The sequence below is a fragment of the Ambystoma mexicanum genome, chromosome 8 (assembly GCF_040938575.1).
Source record: "Ambystoma mexicanum isolate Mex_15411 chromosome 8, UKY_AmexF1_1, whole genome shotgun sequence".
Lineage (NCBI taxonomy): Eukaryota > Metazoa > Chordata > Amphibia > Caudata > Ambystomatidae > Ambystoma > Ambystoma mexicanum.
In genome coordinates, this window is record NC_090929.1 from 523467119 (window position 1) to 523482143 (window position 15025).

Consider the following 15025-nt stretch of genomic DNA (forward strand, 5'->3'; position numbering starts at 1 on the left):
CTTCTGCTCCCGAATCACCCACAGCACCACCACGAACACCAACTGGAGGGCCTGGAGAGGGGAACAGGCACAGTGATACAGAAGAGGAGGATCAAGAAGAAGATGAAGATGAAGTAGAGGAAGTCCCTATCTCCAGCACCTGGAATGATTGATTCCTGGGTGTGCCAATTTCTGACCACTGGGGGAGGTGTACCTAAGGCTTGGGCAGCGAAGGTTTGATGCACTAAGTACAAAGTTGCACTCAGTCACAGAAAACCGGGCTTGTACTCCTATAGGACCACCTCCACGCAGCGCCACACCAAGTCCAACCACCCGGGGCACTGAGGAAGGCAGTGCCTTTCTCATGGAAAAGTAGGTTGACGCCTTCTACCCCATTTTCTTTGACTGCTCCTGTCATCACAAGGGATACTCCTTTTGGGCAGAGGATCCCAACGGCCGCCTCACAAGCAATACAGAACACTGTTGAACCTTACTTTTTGAGGCGCACAGTACTATGTATGTACTGCGACGCACTGATCTGTAGGGGGGAGCAGTTTTGTAGGGCTTTCAAGGCCGCACAATCAAGGAGCACAAGAAACACTGCCACCTGCCTGATTAAGGCCTGGCCAACATCTTTCTCTCTCCACCTGCCCCTTAATCCCTGTGGTTGGTTTCCCTTCCCTCCCTTCCCATACCGTGCATCTTATTCAACAACAATAAAAGCCAAAATACAATACAAAACCAAATAATTGTTCATTTAGGTGCCAACTTTCACAGGCCCCTGTGCTGCCTTCATAGTCTGCGGACAGTGTGGTAGAGAGAAAGATGGAGGACAGGAAGGACCCTGATGATGAAGCCCCTTCTGGAGAGTAGCATCTTGCTATGAAAAGGTGAGCCATTTGGTCATATACATACCTTGTTGCATATGTTGAGTTATCAGAGCATCATCAACATCAAATAAGATTTATTTTGGGACACTCAGACACCATAAAATCAAGTGAACCAACACATTTGACAACATGAGTTACCAACCATTATGTAAACATTTTAGCACAACCCGCTTTCCAAAAACAAGTATAAAACAAGCCATTAGGAGCATTAGGGAAAAAGCAGCAATTCATAAAATATATGTCCTCCTATGATAAAATACACATTTTAAATAATCACCCTAATGTCAATTCAGCAATTCAAAAGACCACAATACTTGTCCATAATAGAGGGGCTGGGGGATTTGATTAGAAAGGTTAAAACCCTCAAGAGTTCAAATTTTTCAGGGCAGGCTTAATTTGATGACAATAAATATAGTAGGGCTAGTCCACAGTGAAGACAATCTGCTTCCTTTAAAAGAGGGACAAGAGTTCTGTTCCTCAAGACCTGATATTTAGGGCAGGCAGAATGAAATACATATGTGTCTCTACTTCTTTGGGAACAACGACAGGAATTTAGCCCTAATTCTTTTATTATGCCAAACTGCACGTTTCGAGGTGTAATGATTTTTTAATGTGTCACAGTGTATTTAAAAATAGGGCAAACTTTGCCCTAGTGATAATACCGTGCAAGCTTTGCACTTGCACCAGTGTACAGTTTCTGTAATCTGGCCCCAGGTGCTTATTGGAAAACAAATTGTCACTAAATAGTAAGTACATTGTATTTATTTCTCTATTATTAGACTTCATTATATAAACATTTGTTATAAGACAGAAGCACTTTTTTTCCACAGAAATGGCAAACACACTTGAGTCGTTAGAGGAGAACTTCCCAAAAGATTAAATGAGTGACGATAACCTCTCTAATGGTACACAAGGGGCCACATTACGAGTTTGGAGGCAGCCATGCCCTTAATAAGGGCATGGCTGCCTCCAAACACGGGTCTGGGTCTGTGGTCCCTGAATGGGGAAATCCCGGGCCATTCCGGCTTTGGAGGACCCGGTATTTCCCCATTCAGGGAACCCACACCCTGACAATCCCCATAGGGCTCAATGGGAATGGGGAGCATGCTAACAACGGGCCCGTTAATGACGGGACCCGCAAAGGACGTCTGGTCTGACCAGTATATGTGTTTTACAACCTACACATATACTGGACTCACATACACCAAACTGTCCCCATCGACAATGCACAATTACAATGTCTGGACATTTAAAGCGAGCCACAGAATGAAAACAAGCTTTCCCAGTTTAAGCCACAAACTGCATACCACAAAATGTCCACTTCTGCCAACCCAATACTTCCAGCATATACCTTCAATGACTGCAATACAGAGTCCCCCAAAATCCACACACTCTGCCTTCTCAAACACATAGCCATAGCCATTTATAGTACTCTCACACCTCCTGCAAACAAAACTCCTGCTACCCTCTCTTCCTGTACACCACACCGAGCAAGCCTATTTGGCTGAACCCCAAAGTCCCATTCCCATGCCATGCATCCTCAAAAGACCTGGATGTTGCATGTGCTATCCGGAAACTACCACGATGTCAAACGAACCTCGTAGCACTGGGGCAGCCCTTGTACCCTTTCCATTTTGTTGTTTCTAATACTCCCTCATTAGCTGCATTCAAACAGTCATCCATCCATCCATCCACCAATCACATCCAAAAACGCTACCCCTAACCCTGTCACCTTAGTTCAACACTTCAAGTGTGCACTTCAACTCTGAGTATACATTTCTCCTCTTAATCAAATGCATCTGCATCACAAACTACTGTGAAACTGTCCAAGATTTCTATTTCCAGATTCAACAAAGTCTGCATCTAACAAGAAATAGTACAGGTATGGTTATATTAAAAAATATATTTTCTTCAACTTTTTCACAAATATATATATAGAGTGTTCCTGCTACTTCCCATGTAATAAGCATCTCAATAAACATGTCCTCTTTTTTTTACTACTCTAGCAAATGACATTCTTTGCAGCATTCATCACCTGCTCACATGAAGCAACAAACAATTAGAATGCTTTCTTTTTGGCAGTATTTTGATGAAATTAAAAAAATGCATATGTGTATTTATAGCAGCACTGTGTCACTTTTTCATAAAAGAAAGGAAAAGCAGATAAAACAGATTTGTAAACCATTTTTAAGTGGCACTTAGTGTGTGCCAGTTTAATATGTTGACCATACGTGCATATATCCCAACATCACCCATTCCAATATATAGGTGCTTATTAAGCCTTCATTTATTTCTTTGCATTCTGTCACTTGCATTTCCACTTTTCCCATTATAAAACTCAAACTACAAATCCCAGAATACAAAGAAAAAAACAGTACTGGACTTGAAGATTCAAAACTATGACATATATATCAAACAAACAATTTCAAAAAAGAAAGTAAAAGGAGATAAAATAGATGTGTAGACCATTTTTATTAACACTCAGTGTGTGCCAGTTTTATATATTGACAGCACATGTATACTTCCTAACATATCCCATTCCAATCTTTGAGGGCGTGGCCAACCGCCATGTAAGCCAGATGTGCCTGTTATGAGATCCTATGATTCGACTTAAGATAAACCTTAGTTTTGCAGAGTCGGCCCGTAACAAACAAAAATCAACGTGGGAATCTGTCGGCGATGGAATAGAGAGTACAACTAGCCCCGGAAGAGTCTTGCTAGAGGAGAAAAGGAAGCAAAACATAGTTTGCCAAATCTGATCCTGCAAAATGGCGGCCACGGGAGATTGAATCAGCAGCACCGGAGTGTGAGTGCCTTTGACTCCGGAACAGCACAGAGCCCGATGCGGTACGCTAACGGCACCGATTGGAAGATTGTTCTGCTGCGAAGGACCTGCAAAAGAGGCACTGTGGAGGTGACAGCGGGATGGCACGTGGCTTGCTCTGCTGCAGAACGATGTTGCTGAAGCCCCGCGACCCCTGACCTGGAATGCACATCATATGACTCGGCTGGGAAACATACAGAAAGCGAAGCAAACATGCCGCTGAAGCTGTCGAGACCTGGAGAAAGTGCCCTAAACCAGGACATGAGTTTGAGGAGCTGTGAAGCCGGTGAGGTCCGCCCTAAGCGAATGAAGAAGGGCATGGTGTCTGGTGCTGTACAGAATGCCCCAGTTCCCGCAGGTCCCAAGACGTAACAAGGTGTTGGTAACCAGCGCCTGATAGGTTGGCACGGCACTAGCGGTAAGGAGGGGGGGGGGCGGAAAACTTGCCTGCCCCTGCCAGGAGGTGGTGGCTGCATCAGCGGGTCTCAGACCCTGCAGATATGCAGATACACGTGAGGAAGGTACAGAGCAGCAGGATGGTCCCTGCAACATTGCCAGACGACCCAGTGTGACATTGGTGCGGAGACACTGGACAGAGTTATATCAGTTGCAATGGTCAATACCTCCTAAACACCAAGACTACCCAAACATAGCAAGGTGGGAAGTAAACAATCTAACTCCTGGGAAGTAAAGTCGGTGGGGGGGCCCAAGTCAATACCAGCAGAGGTCCCCATATCACTAATCGAACTGCTGAGATATATGAGATCAGATTGCAATAAACGGTGACCCTGAGCATAGTCCCGCATTTCAGAATAGCTGCCTAGAATATGCAGTAGTAGCGACCTGGGCCCTCGTGGTCCTGAACTATTGAGAATGCACTCGAACAGCAGGAGGGGACCAGCTGGTGCGATAGACACTTGCCAACAGAGTCATGCCAGTGCAAGCTGCTAATTGGTAACAAATAAAGCACTTGTGATCTCCTCTCCAGCTCACCATTGCTGAATAGCGGACACCTCCCTCCCTGCTATAACTCCATAGTCAACCACAGACCCATAGACATGAGCATGGTGTGCTGAGGCACCATGATAGTCCCATAGCATGGTTTGGAAGGCACGCCACGAGTCGTCGACGAAGTGGGGGTGGATTACTACCTTACCCATTGGCCAAGACTCAGGCAGACTGTGAATCACTCTTAGGAGAACGTCAAAGTCATCAAAGGAACTCTCAGTGCCCGAAGAGGCACAGATTGGACAGTGGTGGAAACAGAACATAAGAAATTAGCAATGGGGAGCAGCACAAACGTAAAGAGCAAACTAAATTAGGCGTGAAAGGAGGCGCAGAGCCCACTGTGCAGGGGGAAGATACCGGACCGCACAAGGTACCAAGTGATTCAGAACAGTGGCCAACTGAAACTATGGCAGCCAAAAACAACAAAAACAAAGGCAAACAGACCACCATGGATTCCTACGCGAAGAGCCAAGAGAGTTTGGTTGGAGATATGAACAAGAATGGAGAGACAGGACAAGCTAAGAGTCAGAGGGAAGCTGCTGACTTAGAAAACCAACAGATTTTCAATGCTATTGCTGCATTACAAGCCACACTAGATCACAAAATTGATGAGGTCAGGATAGACGTGGGCCTACTGAGGCAGAACATACGTGACCTAGCAGAACACACAAGCAAATTGAAAATGCTGGTGCAGGAAAACAACAGTGAGAGAATGCAAACGTCCAAGGAAGTGAATATATTGCAGCAAAAAGTCAAATTTCTGGAAGAAAGAGCCAAGAGTGCTGAGGGGAGAGCTAGATGCAATAACATTAGGATTGTCGGCCTGCCGGAGGGGACGGAGGGGTCGGACCATACCAATTGCATCGAGAATATTCTGCTGCAGGAGTTAGGCCCTGCGATTCACCATCGAACGTGCACACCACTCTTTGGTAAGAAGACCTCCACCAGGAGCTCCACCCAGGCCTATCAAAGTAAAGGTCAACTACAAGGACAGAGTGAAGATCCTGGCCTTCTCCCGAAGCAGGGGCATTATACAAAGATCCTCTGCTAAACTGGCATTTTTCTCAGACTATACATTTCAGACGCAGAAAAGACAGGTACAATTTATTACTACAAAGGAGAGACTGAAAAAGGCCGGTCTCAAATACATGTTGATTTACTCTGCTAGACTTAAGATTCTCCACAATAGAAAGGCCTTGTTTTTTTAAAGACCTGCTGAGGCACACGAATGGATGGACAGTGTTCAGATACCAGCAATAGAATCCTAATGGCTACATATGGTAGTCATGTGACCCGAGAGGAAGAACAGTCTGGGGGACTGTGCAGATACTGAACAAGAGCATAAATTCTGTGGCACTAAACAGCAACTTACTACAGGAGCAACATGACATGGACACGGAAGGCTAGAAGAAGGGACACACCCACAATGGTCCCACTGCTACCTCACACTCCTGTTTGAGGGTATTGTGCAGTACCCACCCGTTGGGAACCAAGCACCCGACCAACAGGTGGTATTTCGAGGAGGGGAGCGGAAGAAGTCTAAGCATGCGCTGCATCGATGGACAGTTCAAGTTATGGAATGTTTGGATATAGGTTATGGGAGGGGGGAGTTCCTTAATGGGAGGGGGGGAAGCTTGACTGGTATATAGGTAGTTCACAATTGGATAAAACATAGAGCCCTAATTCGGTCATAGCTCCCATTGAATTGAAGACGCCACATCCACAATGGTTAGAGACATAACGGTTATAACATGGAACATCTGTGGTCTGAACAACTACGGTAAAGACAGAGAGTGATCACATACTTGAGAAGACATAAAGTCGGGATTGCACTGCTGCAGGAAACCCACCTAAGTGATCAGAAACAGAAGAAATTGGCTGTAGAATGGGGTGATGTGGCAGCGGGCTCACACTATTCGGTTTTATGCAAAGGGGGTCCTCACATGGATAGCCCCTTCAGTGCCCTTCAAAGTGCTGCACACCAAAGCTGATGACGAGGGGAGGATGGTCATTATACATGGTTTGCTTGAAAACAGGGAAGTGCACATAGTCAACACCTATGTGCCTAATCGTAATACCACAATTTTGTTTAAGTCACTGTATGCAAGGCTAGGTCCGTATAGGAACAGAGTCTTGATATGGGGAGGGGATTGTAATTGTACCCTAGACCCCACAATAGACAGCTCTGACCGACAAAGAACCGAGTCCTTCACCTCACCCATCCCAGAGGACGATTTTGCATCAACTGCTGATTTGGCAAGGCCTGCCTCCTGCATAACCAGGATTCTGCTTACTGTAGGGAGGGTCTCTGACAAACTTCCTGGATTGCAAGGGCAGAAAAAGGACTCACATTGTCCCTTCAGACCTTGTACAAGGTCCCCCAGCAGTCAAGAAGCACAGGAAAATCTCCTGGCGGTATCCCACCTCGAGCTGCTCTTCAAGTCAATTTGACCATGTTTGAGTCATTTTGGGCTTCCGCAGGACCTCCGGGGCTGCGTTTGTAACTCTACTCACTTCAGACCTCCTTGACCCACTCTTTGATCCATCTCATTGCTGACTCAACTCACTGGAAGCCATTGTCTCGACCCATCTTGGATACCGACTCAATGCAGTGAAAGCAATTGTTACGCACCTCTTGAACACTGATTTCACATACTGGAAGCCGTTCTCTCGAACCGTCTCTAGTGCAGGCTAAACCAAGTGGAAGTAGTCATCTTGCCTATCTCGCAAATGCTGTCTCAAAATGTGGAAAAGAGCCTTGAAGCCTTGAAGAACAAGTCTAAACAGTATTTGTAGTTGTTCTTTCTGCATGGGCATCTTTGAAAAGCCCTTGTGTCATTAAAAATCCCATTCCTTAGCTTATTTAAGACAATACCTTGGACTTGACCATTGCTACAGAAACTGTTTGCCTGGTTACCCCTGTATTCGATCCAGCATCCAGGCTGCTCACTTTTATTGCATAGTGTGCAAATTCTTTGTCTTCCTTTACTGGGGTGGGTTCTCAGTGGTTGTATTTATAGTTTTATTAAAGACTCCTATTTTATAGGCCCTTGATTGGACATTTGTTTTATTTCGGGACCACAGTACTATAGCTGTTTCTATGCTTCTGTGCTAGTTTATACCCTTCCTGATAAGTATAATCTGCCCTCTGCCCACAGTACCATAATAGGTGAAGGAGGTTTTCATTTTGTTCCTGATTCACCTTTATGATTGACATAATGGCTGGCAGAGCAGAAGTCATTTAATCAGAATTGGTATTCCACTTGCTGTTTTTGTCAACATCAACATAGACTGCTATCTTGGAACAATCTCTCCTTCAGCAACCACGATGCACAAGTGACAAGTGGATAGAAATGTAGCAATAATAACCATGGAGGTGGGCTGTACTGGCCTGTAATGGCCCGGCATCCTGAGTTAACCGAGGAAAGCAAAGGCCATTACTTGAGGGCTGTGTTGCCATTAACGACCAATACAACCCACACTGGAGGCGATTATCACGTTTGCACCCCTGAATAAATTATGTGGTGCTCTTTTACTTTATTATAAATGGTTTGCTTTAGATGAAAACACACTTCTGGGTGAGTGTCAATTCATTACAGGAACGTGGCTAATTGAAGATGGCTGTCACGAATAAAGAAAAGGGAGCTAACATGAAATCTCTTTTGGGGATTTTCGTAGTGGGCATATAGACATGAAGAGGTGCAGGAGAAACATCAGACCGAGATTGGCAAGTGAATGGTATGTTGAATTGCCATTTGGCAAAGGTGTTGAAGCCCACCATTTTTATTTTTATTAAACTAATAAAATGATGTGAGTAATTCCATCTCTGAAAGGGAAATCTGCTGATCAGATTCCCCTTTCATAAGTTCCATGCCAAAAGAATAGTGCATACCTGTGTCCTTTAGCATCTGTATCCTGATTTGCAGTGCCTGTCCTACCTGCAGCACAAAGCAGGTTCAGAGGTTACAAGTGCCCATTTGACATCTGCAGTGATAGCCAAGTCTCCACAGCGCAGGAGCTGCATTTAGGATATGCACCCCTGTTCCAAAACCCTATAATTATTAGTCGACCTTCTGCTGGCAGAATAATCTTTACATATGAGACATACTTTAGATAGGGTATAGTGGATGGCATTCTCAAAATTATTACAGCCTCATCCAATTTTATATCAAACTTTTGTCAGCGCCTGTGAGTCAGATCAGCTGTGGAAGCTGATGTGTATTCTGGCCAGATATTTTGAACCTGCCAAATGACAGGATAGGAACCTGAAGGGCCATGCCTCTTCTTTGATCTCCTTGTGAGGGCAGGTAACACCCTCTGCCAGAGACAGCCTCACAACAGGGAGCTGTTCTGGTCCCAGGCATCAAAGGAGCACACCGTTTCATTTGGAGCAGCCTCACGCCAGGCTGCTACATTTCTAAAGGTCTTTGTTCCTAGTAAGAAGGGAATGAGGTAGGGTTAAAGTAGACAGTAGGTCTCTGCACAGTACAGGTATACTTCAAATATCTTTATTTTCTCTATGCCTCTGTCTCTCCTTCCTGTTTGTTGCACTTCCTCTAGAGCAAAGCACTTTGGGTGTGATGTCAGAAGGGCAAAGTCCACTTCTTTCAAGAACAGTACCACTAAGGTAGGCTAGCTTTAGTCTAATCACTGTCTAGTTTTTGCCTTTAAAACATGGGGTCACCCACCACTTCTTTGAATTATCTAGGAATCATCTTTTGGACACCAGCCTTTCAAGAAGATTTAATTGGACCTCTTTTGGGAGAGTTGATCTTTCCAAAGTCCTCCGCCAGAGAGGTGAAGACTGAGGGTCCAAGGCAGAGGGCATTTCTGTCCCCTAACAATCCCCAGGGACCAGTGGGGTAAATTGCTGCTGGAGCAAGCACCTGCATTTCTACCAGCCACAGAGGTACCCAGGACCTCACTGTGTTGGAGAACCCCTGCAATTGTGTGGCAGCCTCCCCTGTGTTTGGGAGCACGAGAAAGGGACTCATTTTGACCTTGAGCCCCTGGATTGGGACTCACAGAACCCTGAGAGCTAAGACAGCTGGGATACTGGTGTTTTCACTGTTAAACTTTTCAGAGCTGTGTTTTCAAGAACCATTCAACACGTTTGATCCATCAGGACTCTCGATCTTCAAATCGCTCACCCAACGTCAACAAGTCTGTTTCGTTGCTGCTGAAACACAAAGGACTCCAAAAACGCATTATTGATTATTAATTGCCCCATTGGTCCAGTAATAGGCCCTAGAGACTGGTTAGTCACCAATTCCCTTTTTCCATCCAAGAAGCATATCATGTTAAAGAACATTTTGGTTACTTGTCAGACACCCCTGATTCATTACTCAGAGTGCTGCATTCTGCTATCTTTGCTTATTCTCTGTTCTTCCCTCAGGGGTGGGTTTTGTGTAACGTTTTTCTATTTACTTTGTTTTGAAGATGGTGTGTTTATTAATGTATATCCTTTCTTTATAGAATCTTGATTGGACATTCTCTTTATTATGGACGGTTATGCTTTAATGCTGGGGTCAATACTCAATGACAGTCACACCCCTCTTAAGCGAATAGCCTTCCCTCGGTCCATGTTACCACAACAGGCAAAGGAGGTATATCTCTTGGCTGTACTTGTTTTCTATTTATGATTGTGCTGCATCTTGGTTTGTAGAAGTGTGAGGGCTGAGTAGGCCTTTTAGCCTCTACTCATCCTTGTACTTCTGCAGGGCAGAATCCAAGTCGTCATAAATAAATGCTCATTTGAAAGGAAATGCTGGGATGAAGAAGTATACTAGATGCATGGAGGGTAAGCAGGACTGGGGGCAGCCATTGAAAAGCCTGGAACAGGGGTTTAATACTGCCAAATAATGTCCATGTTCCAAGCTTCCTGATTGTCAGACCTCTGTATGGGTGCCAATAGGGTTATCACTGTTTGCAGGAATAGTGAAACCACAACACAGGACATCTTGAAGCATCAAGCACAAAGCAAAGAGCCAAACACCCCTCACTAAATCACAACTGATAGACAGCAAGACCAATACATTGAATGCACTATGGAAACCCACAAGTACCCCCATCTTATGACTAAGATTCAATTTTTCTCCAGAATACTCCCCTCACCAAACAAAAAATAGCCACTCGCACACAGCTTTAAAAAAGACCCTCTCCCCAGACTTTTAACAGCAGAATATTTAAACCTCTAAATTTAGCTGCATACTGAGCCCCTGGCCATCGTATGCCAGCACGGGGCAGCCCCTCGGGACATAAAGCCGTCAATGCCTTCCACATGTCAAACCAAGAAAGCTTACATGTATGCAGAGAACAGAGCACTTCTGATCAGCAATTGTGAATCAACGCCGTGCAATCTTGGCTTCCACTCTCTTGCTAGCCAACCAAAACCATTGACTCCAAAGCTCTTGAAGACCATGCAAATAGCAGCAGTGCTTGTAGAAATCCTAATAAATTAACATCATAAACAATTAAGTTGCATGAATGCATTAAGAAACTGTACTGACAATTTTAAAGAATGTACACACTTGTAATGCCCAAAGATGCTTTGGTGTAGTTTATCCATGTGTTAACTTTGTGTCAGTCTGGATCAAAGCATTTGTATTTCAACTATGACCTAAACACTGGGGGGGCTACTAGCTGTTAAACACTAGCCCAAAATTCAGAACAAAGAAATATACTTTTATTTCCAAAAAACAAAAAGATAGAACAATCAAAAGTGTTAGCAAAACCTAAAAGGCGATACAAATCAGGGTTCTCTTGCAATAAATGTTCGTTGTTTCGCAAGTTTGTTCTGCTGCCTTCAAATGTAACTGATTCTGGATTGAATTCATAATAATTTATTTTTAGATGAACATATATGCACCTAGCCTGCACAAGATAGGATTTCCATGGCGTTGTCGTTAACTACATATACATATATATTTTTTTAAAATGTATCATGTACAAAAATGATACAGGGCAATTTTAAGCACTTTTGGGGCCCATGGCATGGACCGTGGAGCCCCTCCACCAAACCAAAGGAATTAAGGGATCTGAATATCTAGTCACCCCCTCCCCCAGCCCCTGTCGTGATGGCCACTCATAGCTTGATATGCTGCCTCCCAGAATAAGTATTGTTACTCCCTTTCAGTTCCATTACCCTCTTCATTCTTGCTGTAATCAGAATGATAAAGAAGTAGCATTTCAAGGACAACATGAGCAGTTCACAATATAGGTACTTGTGTTGTAGCATAGGCACAGGGCACTTTTCATCAATAGCAGCCACAAAGGAAAGTATACCTGCCATAGTATGAATGTAGGACACACATCATATGAAAAGGGTGCACATAATCCAGAATAGATGACTCCAATTGGCTACCTCACACAATGCAAAATTGCTTAAGCATGAACACGGGAGGACAATTGGAAGCAAGGAGAAAGCTACACATACCATAGCGTATATAGTCGATGCAGATATGAAGCTACCAGGAAGGTGTCTGAGACTGAGATTAGAAGGGCATATTTTACAAGTAGTGTTACCATTGGAGAGCAAAAAAACAAGTGGCTGTGGTGTGCAGTATATAAATGCTCACTATTACTATAGGCAAACTAACACTATAGCCTCTGAAAGCATGTGTGAGGCTTTTTTGAAGACCATACCCTGAGAATAAAATCACTCTAAAGGGTGAGATTTTTGAAAGGTTAAAGGAATGGCAATTCTGACAGGTTAGGCAATGTGAGATTTAATGAGATGAGGATGACACATTGATTAAGTAGTGATCCTGGGATTTGTGCCGATTCTGCAATTTCTGCCATGTTCTTTTCCAGTTCTATCCATTAAATAAATTAATCCAATTTTATAGAAATAACTTAGAAAGTACACAAATCACATAACCTAACATTAGTGTTTTCCAAGACAACATTTTATAGACGTTTATTATGCAAAATGGTTATGGTTCTAGAAGTACCAGCATTCTAACTGATATGATCTTAAAAGATTTTATCTGGGTTTCTCTCTTGTATTTTAAAGCTTTAAATATGCTAAAAACACTGGCTTGTGAAATTGTTATTTATAAACAAACAGATAAACCTTTGAATTGTCCACAAAAGCAAATCGTTTTTTTTGTGTCAAATGAACAGACCTTAAAATATGCTTGCCATAGGCCTGCAATATCAGGTCTGCTTTCTTCTGAGTAGAACACCTTCCACTCAAATGGCCTATGTAAAAAGTAAAATCAGGCAATGGGTTGCACAAATCCACCGGCTTGTCAGAAGGCAAACCTTTTTCACAGAAGATAGCACAGTGCTGTCAGTGATATAAAATGATTTGTCCAGGATCACTGTATCATCTGCTACCAAAGCCAAGACATGAGAATGAACAGCTTTGTTTCACAGTCTTGAATATGGTTACCTAATCACCTCTCCAGACTAACACAGTATGCTCATCATTAGGGGTGTCTGCCTAGATTTTACAATGTATTTAAGAATACAAACACTATTGTTTTGCGCTCCAAAATTAGATTTTTATTTTTGTTTATATCTCCAAAGTAAATATAGCATAATTTGTCTTTCATTCAAACATAACCAATATCCCTCGACACGTGTTTCCCCATTTTCTATCAATGGTTCATCAGGAGGGTTAAACAATATGAACTTTGTAGTTTGGCAAAATAAGGTGAACAAAAATTCTCCATTAGCCTGCTTTACCCTCTAATGCAAAGTATCACAGACAATATATATAAAGAAAATGTCATTGTCAAAATTGTGGCTTACCTATGGTTACCTAATCACCTCTCCAGACTAATACGTTATGCTCATCATTAGGGTTGGCTGCCTAGGTTTTACAAAGACTTGTCTGAAGAAACTAATTTCTGATTTCTAGACCTTCACCATACTGATGCATGTTGTTTGTATAGCAACCACTATCTAGTGCAGGTACATTGTTGATAATAGAACCTGGTGTGCTACAAAGTACATATACATGCAGGTTTATCAACTTCAGACATGGGAAAGGTTGGGTCAGCCTTGCTGGAATTTGATTTTGTAATCTTGCATATGAACACAGATCTCTGCAATGAGTGCTTAACACACTGAGCTATCACCAAAACCATTTGCAACTCTCAAAGGTATCCGTATGCATTTCAACTTTGGCAGTTGCACATGTTCAATAGGGTAACCGCAGAAAGGTGAGAATGCTACAGCAGGTGTGATATAGTCAACACACAAACTATGTACACCACAGTGAACACAGAAAGCATGAATTAATCAGAGCAGAATGTTCTTGTCAACAGACAGGCAATAGGTTTAGCCTCAGCAACATGCCAAACAACCAAACATGCCAAACATGTGCCATTTATGTTTGGTCAACAATGGAAACTGACTTTAAAAGATCATGCAGCCTTGTGGGGCCCACCTCCAAGGTGGTGGCCCGGGGCACGTGCCCCTTTTGCCCTCCCATAAAGACGTCTACCCTGAATAAGGTGCAGATGAAAGATGCAATGGCAGCGTGCTCAGGTGTTGCTGACACAGTGCACGCGCTTTCCTTCTCTGTCGGAGAGTGGGCTTCGTGGTCTGGGCATTGGAAAGAGGGGCCACTTACCTCTGCTGCTCGTGTACAGAATCACCAATGCCACTACTGCACAAGTCATGAGGAGCAGGAGCACTGACAGTCCGATCTCTGCCAAACTCCAGGATTTCCTGCCAGCCTTCGTTGATTTTTCCACAATATCCATCTGGCTTTCCGATTTCCCCATTATTGTAACTCTGAGAAGGAATACAAAAAAGAAAGCCGTGGGATTGAGGGGGTTAAAATATGAATGGGCATGGATGAATGCGTGAGGGTGAGCAACGAGGGATGGAAGACAGGAAGCTGTAACGAAGGTGATGGGGAGAGAAGAGCAACGAGGCGGAAGTGGAGGAGAGGAGAAAGGAAAGTGGAAGAATGGGGAAGGAATAATGAAATAAAGGCAACTAGAGAAGGAGAGGTGGGAGGAGGAACAAGGACAATCGAGTAAACGAGTGAAAGGAAAACGCAGATCAAAGAAGGCAGGTGGGAAAGGGGTGGTGGAGAGAAAGAAAATAGGAGAAAAATAATGCATGAAATGTAGTAGAGAAAAGAAGAAAGAAGAACATGAAAAGAGGGGAAGAGGTAATGGTGGGGAAGGAAGGAAGGACATAGGAAGGCAGGGAGGAAGGAAAGAAGGAAGGAAGGAAGGAAGGGAGGGAGGGAGGAAGGAAGGAAGGAAGGGAGGGAGGGAGGGAGGGAGGGAGGGAGGGAGGGAGGGAGGAAGGAAGGAAGGAAGGAAGGAAGGAAGGAAGGAAGGAAGGAAGGAAGGAAGGA

General features: G+C 43.8%; 1 protein-coding gene across 3 annotated transcripts in view; it reads right to left on the reverse strand.

The window, feature by feature from the left end:
• Positions 1 to 15025, reverse strand: part of MMEL1 (membrane metalloendopeptidase like 1) — a 1408056-nt gene that overhangs the window by 956809 nt on the left and 436222 nt on the right. For all 3 annotated transcript variants that reach the window (XM_069610215.1, XM_069610216.1, XM_069610217.1), the window contains exon 2: positions 14285 to 14448. In XM_069610215.1, the coding sequence (XP_069466316.1) occupies positions 14285 to 14448 (164 nt within the window). The remainder of the gene's footprint in view (positions 1 to 14284; positions 14449 to 15025) is intronic.